The 15,688-nt window shown below is 38.9% G+C and overlaps 1 protein-coding gene and 1 pseudogene across 5 annotated transcripts in view; both read left to right on the top strand.

The window, feature by feature from the left end:
- The window catches only part of LOC125345548, a 30,140-nt pseudogene extending 18,913 nt beyond the window's left edge, over nt 1-11,227 (top strand).
- The window catches only part of Asb15 (ankyrin repeat and SOCS box containing 15), a 53,482-nt gene that overhangs the window by 19,021 nt on the left and 18,773 nt on the right, over nt 1-15,688 (top strand). The window contains exons 1-3 of one of the 5 annotated variants that reach the window (XM_048340148.1): nt 3,883-4,281; nt 11,047-11,119; nt 11,285-11,442. In XM_048340148.1, the coding sequence (XP_048196105.1) occupies nt 11,385-11,442 (58 nt within the window). In that variant the 5' untranslated portion in view covers nt 3,883-4,281; nt 11,047-11,119; nt 11,285-11,384. Of the gene's footprint in view, nt 1-3,882; nt 4,282-11,046; nt 11,443-15,688 lie in introns of those variants that run through there. The other 4 variants (XM_048340147.1, XM_048340149.1, XM_048340150.1 and 1 more) reach the window with 4 other exon arrangements.

Raw genomic sequence — 15,688 nt, forward strand, 5'->3', positions numbered from 1 at the left:
TGGAAACAAGAGGTTTTTCCTCATTGCAGTTTTTGTTTTCTTTTGTCACGTTTGTTTATTGGTCTTCTGGAAGATGAGGGCACAGAAATGGAGCGACAAAGGGTGAACAAATGTGGCAATGGTACTCATTAGACACTATGTTGAAAATGAACTGTATAACTTGTGGGTGGGATGGGAGAGAAAAACAGAGAGAGCACAGGGAAGAGATGACATTGTCTAAAAAGAAATGTACTCTTTACTTGACTTATGTAACTGTAACCACTCTGTACATAACCTTTATAATAACATTAACTAAAGTAAATAAGAAAGTAATTCGCCTCTGATTTTAAATATAATTCCCAGAGAAACCAAACACTGAAAACACAAATATTTTAGCAGAGTCTAAAACTGTAAAAACAAGTAATGTTCAAAGCATACAACATAAAATAATAGCATTGTAGATTTTTAAAGCTGATAGAAGCACTGAAGTCATTTATTCTAAGTTTAACTGCAGTCTGAGATAAGAGCCAAAATAATTACCTAAGTCCTGGGAAGCATACCAGAAGTAAAAGATTTCTTTCCTATATCTCTACTCCATTTTATATTCAACTGAAGTCAAATGTGCATCTTTCAACACATATTCTATAACCAAAATAATCATCAAGTACAAAATGTAAGGAATGAGATGAAGAAGGTCTGACACATCAACACAGAAATGGAGCCAAGAGAGACATACTTAGTATTACATACTAAACAAATTAAAAGGATACTGCAGAACAGGATTCTCCAACGTGTTTGAATAACACTTTGCTCAGAAGGTAGAGCTAAAGCTTTAGTTCTGGTAACTCTGTATTTAAACTAAGTGGACTAAATCAGTAGTGACATAGTTAATGGCTCTGCAGGAAGATGGAAGTTGTATAACTAATCACAGCAAAGCTGCACTTTTAACTCATGTTCAAAGGCCTGAAGGCCCTGTACTTGTTCCTAGGAACACAGGGAACCTGTGGGCAGAATGCATCATGGAGTGCCTGCAGGTACCTTAAACATGAACCCCAAGATGCCACCTTCCCACTTGGGAAATCCTGGACTATGCTCTCCCCAAACCCCTTAATTTCCCAAATTAAAAAAAAAAATAGTGAGTCCAAGAATAGGCCCTCTAATACATGTCCCAACCGTTCTAACCTCAGACTTCATATCATTGCTATAATTATCATCTTGAAACAGGACATGCCTGGCTTCCTAAATATAGAGAGAAGGAACACTGTTTGGCTGTTAGTCTCATTTACCTTCATTGGAACAGACACATTCAATTGTCCTTCACTGTTTGTCACATGTCTCCCTGAAACTCACTCACCCTAGATAGATGAGGGCATATTGTTCGACACACTTAGATGCATTTTACTTTTACAGTGAGAAAATCCACAAGAAAAGCCAACTTTCAAAGCAGGGAAATATGGAGGTGATTATTACTATTGTAAAAAAAGACCTCTCAAATAATTCACTTACACAAAGGCAGTCATATTATGTGTATATCAATAACTGACAACCTGAAAAAATGATGGATGCTGAGTTTAGTATTATTATTTCTATATTGAGGATGAATAAGAATGATAAAAACTGATAAAGCAAGACTTATTCATAGATCTTTGTCTTCAGTATCATATTTTTGTTCATTTCACTACACAGTTTTCCTTCTTTTCTGTCATCTTAAGCATTATTTTAAATATTGTATGGTTTTTGTAGCTTCTTTTGTTTGTTTTTTTTGTTTTTTTTTTGGCCAGTCCTGGGCCTTGGACTCAGGGCCTGAGCACTGTCCCTGGCTTCTTCCCGCTCAAGGCTAGCACTCTGCCACTTGAGCCACAGCGCCGCTTCTGGCCGTTTTCTGTATATGTGGTGCTGGGGAATCGAACCTAGGGCCTCGTGTATCCGAGGCAGGCACCCTTGCCACTAGGCTATATCCCCAGCCCGTAGCTTCTTTTGTTGATGATCCGCTTGTATCCCTTCCTGTGGTTGTACTCGCGCTATCACTGTATCTCATCTGAATACACTGGATACTGTATATACTGGTATTAGAACTAGGGAAGTAAAAGGAAATATCAAAATCGAGAGACAAAGGATTAAAAAAAAAAAAACCAAAAGACTCCAAAAGCAATACTTGCAAAACCACTTGGTATAAACCAACTGAACAACTTATGGGGGGAGAGGGAAAGGGGGAGAAGGGAGGAGGAAATGAGGGAGGAAGTAACAAACAGTACAAGAAATGTACCCAAGGCCTAATGTATGAAACTGTAACCTCTCTGTACATCAACTTGACAATAAAATTTTAAAAATATTATAAATAAATAAATAGTGTATGGTTTTGAAAGATTTATAATTATATAAATGGATAAAATAATCATAAAATGATTTGTTTTTTAAGACCCAAAATATCACTGATATGTACCAAACCAAATATTAAAGTTTTATGAAAACAGTTCCCTATATATTTTCATTACACACCAAATCTGTATTTGAATTCTTAATGTAAGTTAAAAAACAGAACTACGTACAATTTAAAGCATTAAAAAACCCTGGTGGCATTGATAGCAGCTTTCAAAAATTCCATTTTAGATTATTAGAAAATGGCTTAAACATGAGACTTTTCTGAGAGTTTGCTCCAAGGGTGATTAGAAGGCATCCTTTTTAAATTCATAACTAAAGAGGTGACAGGACTTCTCTTTTCATATTTATGCTTTGACAAATTTTAAAATCAAACTAGTAAATTCACTACAGTCTACACCTTTATTTAGTAACACCAAATACAAAGGGAGATGTCGGGGTCTCTGGCCCCCTGCGCTCTCCCCACCCGCGGGAGAGATGGGGAAGGCACACCCCGACCAGACAAGCCAAGGAAGGAAAGGGTTGGCAGGCTGCCTGTACCCAGCCCCCCCCCCTCATTACAGGACAATCAGACGGCCTGGAAGTCAAGTTGGCGCAAGATCTCGTTTATTGGGGAAGTACTTGCCACTAATATAAGGCACAGGAGCCAATCAGGTCTAAGATGGGCAGGAAGGGGAGGGATGAGCTGTCCATCAAGGGCGGAAGAGCCGGGGTGTCATAGCCCACAGAACCACCTCCGGGTTATAACCAAAGACACTTGTAGCAGCTGAGCATTGTTGTTAGTTGCCGCCCTCTTAGCCACACATGGCCCCAAGACTGAGAAACAGGTGGGGCCAGTTAGTTGACTTCCAGGTGTGCCCCACAGGGAGGTGAGAAGCAAAAGAGAAATGTGTTATGAGCACACTCCAGGAAGCCTAGAGACTAGATTCAGAATAAGGGAAGAAGCAATGGTAGAAAACCCATCAAATAATTGAGATCCAAAATGAAGTACGTCAGTCAACACTAGAATTCAGGAAGCCAGAGATTCTCAAGGAAGATTGTTTTGCTGGGGTGGGGAAGGACAAGCTACATGACTGTGTGAATGCTGACAGTAGCCTGGGGTAAACCAAGAACAGCCATGTCAAAATAAACTCAAGGCCTATCATGTTCATTAGAAAATACAATAGACTTTATAGGTTGCTGTTTGTGGTGGTTGTGTTTAGAAACTCAACGATGCTCCTAAAGTCCTGATTATTTTTTCCTTCTTGCTTTACACTTGATTTTTACTTTTCTTGGACTATGTATGCTTGAGAACCTAACCTAAAAATTATTGATTGGTATAGATGTCAAGAACAAATGAATGCCCTGTGTCCATCTCTATCTGTGTATTAGCTGGGTGGTTACTAAATGCCAGTCAAATTAAAGACAGGAAGTTAGTATCAGAAGACAGTATTTAATAAAGTTAACCCGATTCTAAAAGATGACCAATGAGAAACTTTGTTCGTTAAAATCTGTCTAAAGATGGTTAGGGTCTGCATACACACAAATTCACATATTTACCTCTTGGGTAAATAACTTTGAAATATGCTTTAATTTTATTTACATGGTCTGGTTTTGTTTCTTCAGCAGGAACTCACTCTGCAGTAGAGTTGGCAGGTCATTTGTTTTTCTGAGAGCTTTTGAACCAATCAGGACACAGATAATCTCATTATACCTCTATGGGCTTGTGTTTCTTTTGATGAGAGTCTGGAGAAGTCATGGGTAATACATTATCCTGTGCCAGGCACCACTAGTGTTTCGGTTGTACAAGGTCAGATCTTAATTTAACCACTAACTGGATATTTAATTTTAGATACACAGAGCAACACATTGGCTCCAGGGCATTTCCTCTGCTTTAGGAAGGCAAGTCCCTGGATAAGAATGACAAGATGATCATTCCAAAAGGTGAGATTATGAAATATTTGATCTGAACCTAGCCAACTAGCTTATGGCGTAGTTTAGTATTTGAAATATGTATCCCAGATTCAAACAGACAGTTGTAGCTACTCAGTAGTTTTTTGCAATTACTCTCCTGTGGGCTTGCCTGTCTAGGGCCTTTGGAATTACAGAGTGACCCAGGATTGTTTCATTGGTTTACAGAATATGGACTCAAATGCAAAATTACTGAATTTATACCCTTTTGTTTTAGCTACTTGGTACAAAATAAATTTTTAAACTATGCACTTATTGAGCATAGTAAGAGTTATATAATGAGAAAAACAGGTCAAGAATGCATATGCCAATTGGAAACATTAGTGTGCATACTATAGGAAACCTGAAGGGGTCTTTGCCTGTCCCACTGGTCTCTAAGAAAAAACTTAAATCATTTTGTGAATAATTAAAGCTTATCAAGACTTTTTAAATCACTAACTGCAAAAGATAGATGTTTTCTATTCAAACTGAAAACAAATCCTGTTTATGAAGATTGAAAAAAATCAAACTCAAAAGAATAATGCAATTTATACTAAAGGCTGGAAAGTCTGTACAATGTACCTGATACTGTCACTCTCACCAGATTCCTAAACAACATTTACAGAAATGTCTGCATGAAAATGGATTTCCATTAAATAGCAATAAAGTGAGCAAGGAAAGTCCTATCACTTACTTCTTACTGAGATCATTAAATTATTATAATCACATAACATAATTTTACCCTTGTGGTATTTTTATAAAAATATGCTATTGCAAATGAAAATTTTTCTTTTCTAAAATTTTTGTGTTTGTACTGCAGTTAGATTATTTTGTTGGTTGTTTGCTTATATTCTTTTAGAAAGGCTTATGAGTTTTTATGTTATGGAATGAGACTCACTTTTTAAATTTAATTTAATTTTTTAAATTTAATCAGAGTAGGTGGTTAGTCAGCTAAAGTTTAGTTGCCTCTATTATCAGGTTTTTATTATGCATCTTCACCATTCTCTAGGTGTGTGAGATTCTTTAGCCATTGTCTTCATCTGAATGTGTGTTGAAAAACTAAAGAACTGGCCAGGTGGGGTAGGAGGCAAAGATAGGAAGACCGTGATCAGAGGCTGATCAATACAAAGGCACAAGACCTGTATATCAAAAGAATTAAAGCCAAAGGACTGGAATGACTCAAATGGTAGAGCACATGCTAACAAGTATAAGGCCCTGAATTCAGTCTTCAGTATTGCAATCAATCACTCAATAGCATAATCTATGCCCTTATATGACACTTCAGTAGATGTTAATTATGATCATTATTAAATTCAGTATAACAAACGTGTTAAGATTCTACTGTATTCTTTACTGTTCTAAACTTCAAAAGGTAATGAAGAAGATGAAATTCAGAGGTTGAGTCTAGAACATGTAGTTTTAAAAGCAGGAAACTCTTAGGGAGTACATATTCTATGTGGTTGTCTCTAACAGTGTTTCTGAAATGTAGCAGACATATGATACATATATTTGAATAATGAATAGAATAGTCTGAAAGTCCTTAGCAAAAATAGCCATTTGTAATTGATGGGTCATTTCTTTGAATTTTTTTACTTGTAAGGTTGGGAATGTTGCAGATAGAGTATGTTTGTATATCAACAAGGTTCTTGGTGATGTCTCTTGATGATGGTCAGGTTATCAAAAAGGGCATACAAATATTAGATGGTAGTGTCTTTGAGAAGATTTGTAACTGGATAAACAGCTTTTCTCAAAGGGTGCTAAATAACAGATGAATGTTAACCTGGAGGCCTCTTCCCTGTGTGGATTTCTACTCAACATTAATTGTCATCCATGGCACATCAGACTTTAAAAGACATGCTCATTGAGTGAACAAATACTGCCATACTTATACAAGTGGAAAATGCATTTGACCTTAGAGGATGGAAAAAGGTTAAACCTAAAAAGAAAGATAAAGTGCAATTTGAATAGATAGCAAGTCCTGCACAGAATCACATAGTAAACAATGTGAGACACACACACACACACAAACACACACACACACACGTTAGGATGGGGCCAACAGTGATCCAAAGCAAGTGTGTAATGCATTCCCTTTGACATCAGGCTAACGAACAGGTGCAGTGTCTAAGAAAGCGGAAGTGTTTATGCTATAGTCAGAGCCTGCAGTTCAGAGTTCAGAAAGAGACGGATAAATGTGAGTGTTTACAGGAGAACAAGCAAGATGGTACAGGAGGTGAAGCCCTGTCAGAGTAAGAGCTATTGTCCAGCCTTAGGAGGAGGAGGCTCAGTGGAGACTTGGCACCTTCATGGCAGATATTGACGAAGGCTCTTATGTCCAAGAGAGCCAATGCTTACTTAGCTTACTTCTTATGGGTTTCAAAATATGGCACCAATTTCAGCCAGTCTCCTAATTTTAAAAGCTGGCCAAGGGGGAAAGGCTGTGTGGGGATGGGCAAGGCCCTGATGCCTCGGAGTCAAGCTGTCTAGTTACCTGTTAGTTATGTTTTAAGTGGAATTTTAACCCTTAAGTTTGGTGAGTCAAGGGGAAAGAACAGAGGATAAAATAATAAGGGTGTAAAGAGAGCCTGTTCGAGAGTGCAAACTAAAACTAAAACTACCTGTGCACACTAGAATACTACTTCCCCATTCCAGAGATCAGCCAATGGACCAAAACACTGTTATATTAGACTCAGTGAACCAGGAAGCCAGCCAGTGATTGAACAATTCTTAACCGCTATATTCAGCTGTCTTCAGCAGAAAGAAACTATGGCCTATATATGAATCCAAATGAGAGTCTAATAAATGCAAGGGCTCAGTATTGTTTGAGTGAGTGTCAAAGGACATGGGTCAAGTCATTTCACTTGAGCACCAGACATAACTTGTGTCCAGTGAAATTCACTATGGCCCAGGGCAAATATTCATATAAACAATATATGTAATTGTATATGTATATGAATTCTGAATTATTATTATTACCAATTAACGTAAGCAAAATTTTTTTCTACTCAACATACAACTCAGTTGTACAAACCCAAACTAATTTTTTTTATTATTTTTTTTTTTTTTTTGGCCAGTCCTGGGCCTTGGACTCAGGGCCTGAGCACTGTCCCTGGCTTCTTCCCGCTCAAGGCTAGCACTCCGCCACTTGAGCCACAGCGCCGCTTCTGGCCGTTTTTCTGTATATGTGGTGCTGGGGAATCGAACCTAGGGCCTCGTGTATCCGAGGCAGGCACTCTTGCCACTAGGCTATATCCCCAGCCCCATATTATTTTTATTATTATCTATACCTGGCATCACCTTCTTGGGAGTCGCCACTCATTAATTAGCAAAAATAAACCCTTGGTCTCATGCCAATAGATATGGTACCTTAGGTAATGACTCCTGTGCTTGAATGATTCAGGTAAATGGATTGACATTTCCAATATCTGCACTTGCCCAAGTAAAAGAAACCCTCCCTACTAGGTTTTCCCTTCTCCACTATAGATCGGGGCAATTCCCACTCTTTTCAAGGTTGTCAAGAGTCATGGCCTTGCTCAGGCCAACAGTTTTCTTGCTACAAAGTCAGGCTCTACAAAGTCAGTCGAAGCACTGTTTTTATTGTTGATGGTAAGAACATGGAAGATCTACTCTTCTAGAGCCAGGCACTTGTGGCTCACACCGATAAGCCTGGCTACTCAAGAGGCTGAAATCTGAGGATCATGGCTCAAAGCCAGGCCAATTATCTGCAATTAACCAAAGAGCTGGAAGTGGCATTGTGGCTCAAGTAGTAGAGCACCAGCCTTGAGGAAAAAAAAGAAAAACTAAGGCACTGAGGGCAAGCCCCAGTACCAGCGCACACACACACACACACACACACACACACACACACACACACACACATCTACACTTCCAGAAAATAGTTAACAGTATTGTTAATTATTGTTACAGAAGTCACCAGAATCTATGCATCCTATGTAAATGAAACTTTGCAACCCATAACCCTCATCTTGTTAGGTTTTTATGAGTTCAATATTTTTAGATTCCACATCTGTGTTACAGGAGTCTTCCTCCTGTATCTTACTATCTTCTTTAACATAATATTCACCAGGTTCATCTTTGTCACAAATGACTGATTTCCTTCATTTTATTTTATTTTATTTTATTTTGTGGCCAGTCCTGGGCCTTGAACTCAGGGCCTGAACACTGTCCCTGGCTTCCTTTTGTTCAAGGCTAGCACTCTGCCACTTGAGCCACAGCGCCACTTCTGGCCATTTTCTATATATGTGGTGCTGGGGAATCGAACCCGGGGCTTCAAGTATACAAGGCAAGCGCTCTTGCCAGCCCCTGCTTTATTTCTTAATGGCTGAATAATATTTCATTGTAAATATATGGTACATTTTCTTTATCCACTCAGCTCCCAGTGCATATTTGCACCGATTCAATATCTTGATTCTTGTGAGTAATGCTGTCATTGACCTGAAAGAACAGATTTTACTCCCTTTGAAAATATACCCAGGCATAACATTGCATAAGATTGCTGGAGAATAAGGTAACTCTGTTTTTTAATTTCTTGAGCAGTTTCCTTATATTCACAAGAGTGATATCAAAATTATAAAATAGTAAGTAGATGAGACAATGGGTATTGGAATTAGGTTGACAGTGGTAAATATTTCACTATATATATATATACATATCAAACCATTGAGTTGTACACCTTAGTTTTTTTAATTCCCTTTATGTAAATACAGTTGAAATGGGTCTATTTTAACTTCTTAAAAGTCTAATAGTATCTCACTAAATTATTATAATTCCTAAATATGGCATTTTATTCCCAGCATTAAATATCTTGAAGTGAACTTTGTTGTGTTATATTCCGTTGATAGTGCATACAAAATTATTTTATCCACATTCCCTATCATTGGTCATTTTTTTTCTAAAGACATACAATCCTTTCTATATTTCTGATCATTTTATAACATACATCTTACATGCAAAATTACATTGATAGAGTTGTTTTTTGTAAGCCATATTAAGCTATACTAAGAGCTTTTTGTCATTCTTGCTCTGGTCTTTATATAATTATATTTCCATGGAAACCCATATGCTCAGGAACATAAAAGCCTTTTATACTTTTGTGTTTTTTGCAAAAGCTAGTATGCCCCTTTCCACATTTAAGTCATAATTGCATATGACCTGCACGTCAACAGTAGAGAATAAATATTTGCACCTTCATAATATGAAACTAAAGATAAGCATAACTAGAAACACAGGTGTATCATAGGGTATTTACATGGAAATTAAGCATTAATGGGAGTGATCCCAAAACTGGAAGTGAATTTGACAAAAACATATGCATGACCTAGAGAGGAAACACAGGATTGATCTATTCATTGAGTCAGTTTAAAAGTGGTGCCTGTTCAATTATTCATTCCTCCCAGGGCTTATTGAATTATCTCATGTCAGCTAATTGGTCTAGTTTGTCTTTTTCTCTGTTTTTCTACAGTCAAGTTGTATTATCTTAAGGAAACACAAAAATGGCATTTGTTTTCTATAATGTGTGTGTGTGTGTGTGTGTCTGTGTGTGTCTGTGTCTGTGTGTTTTCAATGTACCAGAAGAACATATTGTCCTGAAGAAAGATACTCTTTAAGGGCTGGACACTGTGACTTACACCACCTGTGGTCTCAGCTACAGGGAAGGCACTGGTAGGAAGATCATGATCTGAGAACAGTGCAGTGGTGGAGAGCATGGCTAGCACATACTAGGTCTTGAGTTCAAAACTCTAGTATGTGAAGAAGAAATCAGAATGGTGCTGTTTGGGCTGAGAGTGTGGCTCAAGTGGTAGAAAGGCAGAGGTAGAAAGGAAAGGTGCTATTTGAACCAGCAGTTGGTGATCCATGCCTATAATCTCAGTACTCAGAAGGAAGATTGAAAGTTCAAGACTAGTTAAGGCTGCACGGCTACATAATGAGTTCCAGGCCACTCCATGTTATATCAAGACTCTGTCTAAAAAAGAAAAGGAAAGAAGGGAGGGAGGGAGGGAGGGAAAGAGGGAGGGAGGGAGGGAAGGAGGGAGGGAGGGAGGAAGGAAGGAAGGAAGGAAGGAAGGAAGGAAGGAAGGAAGGAAGGAAGGAAGGAAGGAAGGAAGGACAACAAACAAAAAAAAAACAGAGGAAGAAAATAAAAGATAAAAGAAGAAAGATCAGTGTTTGTACCAGTGCAGTTTTCCTTGTTGTCCATAGGCTTTCTCTAAAAGAAAAAGTTAACACCAGCTGGGTTCTGGTGGCTGATGCCTGCAATTCTAACTGCACAGGAGCCCGAGGTCTGAGAATCACATTTCAAAGCCAGCCCAGGCAGGAAAGTTTGTAAGACCCTTATCTCCAATTTACCACCAGGAAGTGGAGCTGTTGTTCAGTGGTAGAGCCCTAGCCTTGAGCAAAGACATGCTCAGGGACAGTTCCCAGGCCCAGAGTTCAAGCCCCATGACCACCACACCACCACAAAGTCAATACCATCAAGACAGAATGTCTGTACCCTACTACTTGTTAGCAATGATTACCTGTGACAATGGGGTGAAACCAGCACTGTCAGAGTGGAACTTGATGTTATGGAACTTTGAAAAAATACATGTCACCCAAGTACCAAAATTTTAATTACATAAATAAATGATAAAAGTACAGAGGAAAGAAAATGAACATTATTTAATATGTAAGGAAAATTATATTTTCTTAATGAAACAAATTAGAAGCTAGCCTAATTTTCCTCTTGATTTCCTCTGATAGGATAAATCCTGATGACTCTCTCAGGGACTTTCAGCGGATGAGCAGACCAGTCAAGAAGCACAGCACTGTCAAGGTAAATGATTCCTCTGAGCATGAAGGTCCTGCATTCCATACAACAGAAACTCACACTCCCTGCAGAAACCTAGAATGTGGTGCAGGCTGTACTTGGATAAAATTATGAAAAAAGCCAAATTTTACTGCACTGTTATTTTCTTGCTCCTTTTTTTTTTTTTATCAGGTCCAACTAGGTCTCAGTCCTGGTCCTTCTGCCATCCTCCCAGACCCTTGACACTTTCAGTAACTCTTCCAAGAAACCGTGGCTCTACACTGGAATCAGTATGTCACCAATGAAAAGACAACCTTTCACCCAGGCAGTAGGCATCATTGACCTGACAGGTACTTAGTAGAGCGCACTGTTTACGGACAGAGAGACCTTCCTAGCAATATCCACTTAGTCTACTCCCAAGGCCAATCTTGTTACGGACTCATGAGATGCTTCCAACTTTTTAATGCCCATATAGAGAGTTAGATGACGTAACAGAGAGCTATGTGAGGTCACAGACTTGAAAATAATCAGGAGGGCTGGGGATATGGCCTAGTGGCAAGAGAGCTTGCCTCGTATACATGAGGCCCTGGGTTCGATTCTCCAACACCACATATACAGAAAACGGCCAGAAGTGGCACTGTGGCTCTGGTGGCAGAGTGCTAACCTTGAGCAAAAAGAAGCCAGGGACAGTGCTCAGGCCCTGAGTCCAAGGTCCAGGACTGGCAAAATAATAATAATAATAATAATAATAATAATAATAATAATCAGGAGTAAGCCAATCCAAGAATTCATGAAGAATACAGTTATATTTGCCCTCATTTGGGGAAAGGGAGAACTGGGTTTACATGCTGTGGGATTTAACTGTGTTTCAAAGGGTCATCCGAAGCATGTCACAAGCTTACCCACTACCTTAACAGGGAGGCATTAGCATGGATGGAAGTTTGGAAATAATTCAGAGAATCTGCTGAAAGGAGGTGTCATGTCCCCATGCTCACTCCTGCATCAGACCTTGTGCAACATCTCCCCAACCTCCTGACTACTTTAGTCAAGCACCAACTGGTATGTTGATCCTATTTTTTGGACAGTGGTGCTTAGACACTAAAATAAAAAGTACAGAATAAAAAGGCAAGCTTAGGACACCCCAGACCACCTTAAGCAACACAAAACATTATTGCACTGAGCCAAAGAAAAGGATTTATGTGTCACTGGAAGGTATTTTTTATTTTTGGAAATTATTGTCATCAGGAGCTGGCTGTTAAGAGCAAGATTAAAGTGTTTTCTTTTAAGGGGAACAGGCTGCGGCTCCTGAAAGACCTTAAAAGTGAAGGATTCTCTGCCATGTTCAGCTTACAAATCAGCTCTGCCATACGAGTGGGTCTTTGGGCCTCCTGAAGTCCAACTCTCCATTTGTCACAATGATCCATTATTCCTGCAACATAGACTTAGAGTGGGGAATTAAACATGCAGTGTATCCCACATACCGGGCAAGGTGCTTGAAACAAAGCCAGTACTCCATAATTCTGGTTCTCAGTGTTCTCACCATTTTTATTCTTATTAAATATGTTCTAAAATATTACAAGGTCTCTAAACTTCCCTTTTGTCTACTATGTAAATCCAAGGTTTAATTCAGCTCATCTAAATGACTAACAATTAGTGATATAGATAAGTGTACAATATTCTTAAATTTAGCATTCTGATATCCAAACAATACAGTTGGGAGTTACCATTTAGAAATTCTAAAGCTTTCTTTTGTATGCACGTGTGTACATGAGGGCATGCTTATCCTGGGGATTGAACTCAGGGCACTGTCCCTGTTTTTTGCTGAAGGCTACCTTAGCTCCATTTCTGGCTTTTTGGTAGTTCATTAGAGATAAGAGTCCCAGGAGCTTTCTCACTCAGGCTGTCTTCAAATCTCTATCCTTAGATCTTAGTTTCCTGAGGATTATAGGAATGAGCCACTGGCAATTGGCCTAATGCTTTTTTTTTCCCAAAACCAAACACACACACACACACACACACACACACACACACACACACACACACACACACACACACACACCTTGCGCTGGCACCAGTAATCCTAGCTACTCAGGAGGCTGAGATCTGAGGATCATGGTTGGAAGCCAGCCCAGGCAAGAAAGCCCATGAGACTCTTATCCCCAGTTCACCACCAGAAAACCAGAAGGTGCTGTGGCTCAAAATGGTAGAGTACTAGCCTTGAGCAAAAAGTTCAGTGTCAGTACCCTGAGTTCAGCCCCATAACCAAAAGAAATGAACAATCAAATAAACAAGCATAAAAGCCAAACTTTAGAAGATCTATGAGTTCCCTAAAATCATAAGCAAAGTTTTGAGAAGGGATATCCTCTGGGTAGAGAATCCGTAGCTCTCATTACATCTGATCCCTCTGCCTCAACTAAGTTAATTAGTGCTTTAAATGAAAAGACTACTTGTACAATACAACTACCAGTTACTTTATAAATCCTGACAAGATTGACTGTTATCTGGCAAATTATTATTGGGAAATGTTAGCTAATTTCTCTAGATGAGCAGTTAGACACTTGAGAATAGGCACTAATGGAGACCAAATATAATTTTGCCTTTCCTCATACTCCTGGCTTGGGCTTTATTGAAATGATTTCCTATTGCCTTGTGACCCCTGAGTTAGATTTGATTCGGTTTTCAGTATAAATCAATACCTCTCATCTTGCCTTTTTCATTCATTGCATCTTGTTGTCCCCTAGCCCATTTCCATCTACTGGACAGGTTGTTTGTTACCATAGTCTACCTGCAAGAGAACTCTATTTAATCCAAGGTGTCAGGACAAGGCTGGGAACAGTCTGTATTAGTTTAGAGTTGCTCTAGGTTGGTTTCTCTATCATTTTATTCTGCTTCCATTATGGAAAAACTGGTGAAGAATATAGGTAACTTCTCGATGATAGTTCAACAGGATATATTTTCTTTGATCTGGACATTCTCAGTTCTCTAAGGAGCATGATGCCTCATGTACTGGAAACCCAAACATCAGTAGAGGTTAGATTTAAGCTGGGGATTTAAATAGCTGCAAGTTCCTGTATCCCATTACTAATCCCAGAGCCATGCAAGCCCCCAACATCACAGTAATAGCAGCAAGAAAGGCAGCAAGCAACGTTATAGGTTAAACTTTTGTTATCTACGTGTGCTATCTGAAGGACTCGGTGCTTATTTGCTAGTAATGAGCCAATACTTTTAAAATTTTGTTTTCCAGCAACCTCTGCATTTTCTTCTTAGGATCGTGAAAAGATGAAGATGGGAATAGAAGGAAAAAATCCTTATAAAAGACAAAGAAAGTAGGGAGGAGTGTGAATCAGGGTGGGGTGCAAGTTTTAATCACCAGCACTACAAAAAAAAGTATTTTTTCTCTCAAAAAAACTAGTAGTCTGAGTACATGAGACAAATATGTGAAGAACTTGCAAAGCAAACACAAGAATGTTTGTCAGTTCCACTGCTGGGAAAACATTATGCAAGAGGAGATAGTCACTGATAATAGATATAGAAGGCTACAGAGGATGTGGGAATTTCAGCAAGGGCTGCTTAAAGAGTCTAGGCCATAGGTGTGTGACAGCTGAGAAAACATGCGGAAAGAAGAGGAAGCAGAGGTAAAATCACAGACATGAGGAAAACGAAGCCCAGCATAGAGGGCACAATGTTAGGCTGAAAGAAAGCCTTCACATGTGCAAGAGATGGACAGTAGTAAGAGCAAAGCAGAGCTTGGATTATGTTTCAGTGTTCCGTTATTAATCCTTACTCATTCATTCAGTGTATATAAAGAGGCCATGAATCCTGAGATGGTAGTCCTCTAGGCACTGCTCTTCTGTAGGTATATTCTAGAGTTGAGAGGCAGACAATGAAGCAGCAAACAAGAAATGCTTATTTAGAGAAGTGAATCCTGAAAGTGTGCATTGGCCTTTGAGGGGACTGAGCTGAGCCAGCAGTGTGAGAGAGTATGCTCAGTGAGACTCTGTTCCCAGCTCAGACACACCATCCTATTTTTTTCGGTTCTGCAGGCATCCCAAGGCTACTGGTACAGAACAGTGAACCATGCATTCCTAATCATAGTGTTGATTTCCTGTGATGACTGTCCAGAGGTTCTGGACATTGACCACAGCACATCTGGAGCTGACCTTAGAGAGTTTTGTCTAATCTTGAGGAATGTAAAGACCTCAGTGATATGTCAACTACATTTTGGCAATCTGCAGAGCACTTGCTTTGGTTTCTCCCCTTGAAAAGTTATATTACCCTATAAAATGTCACATGGGGAATCCATTTTGACTTGAAAAGATAAAGATAATTTTATTATAGGCAACCCAATATTAGAGTTATTTTCATTTCTAAACTTACTAAATTTTCTAAGTAAAATAAAGCAATTGGTTCACTAGTAAATACAGAGAAGCACTTTTGTAATTCAATATTTGGAAGAAACATGATGAAAAACAACAGTTTGTGTTCTGAATATCATCAGAGATGACTGGGCAGTGGCTCATAATGAACAAATAAACTGTTCAGGAGAATAAATGGAATCCATTGGAAAGCCTACAGATTTTTAGTTAAGATGGCTGC

This window comes from Perognathus longimembris, chromosome 2 (assembly GCF_023159225.1).
Source record: "Perognathus longimembris pacificus isolate PPM17 chromosome 2, ASM2315922v1, whole genome shotgun sequence".
Classification (NCBI taxonomy): Eukaryota; Metazoa; Chordata; class Mammalia; order Rodentia; family Heteromyidae; genus Perognathus; species Perognathus longimembris.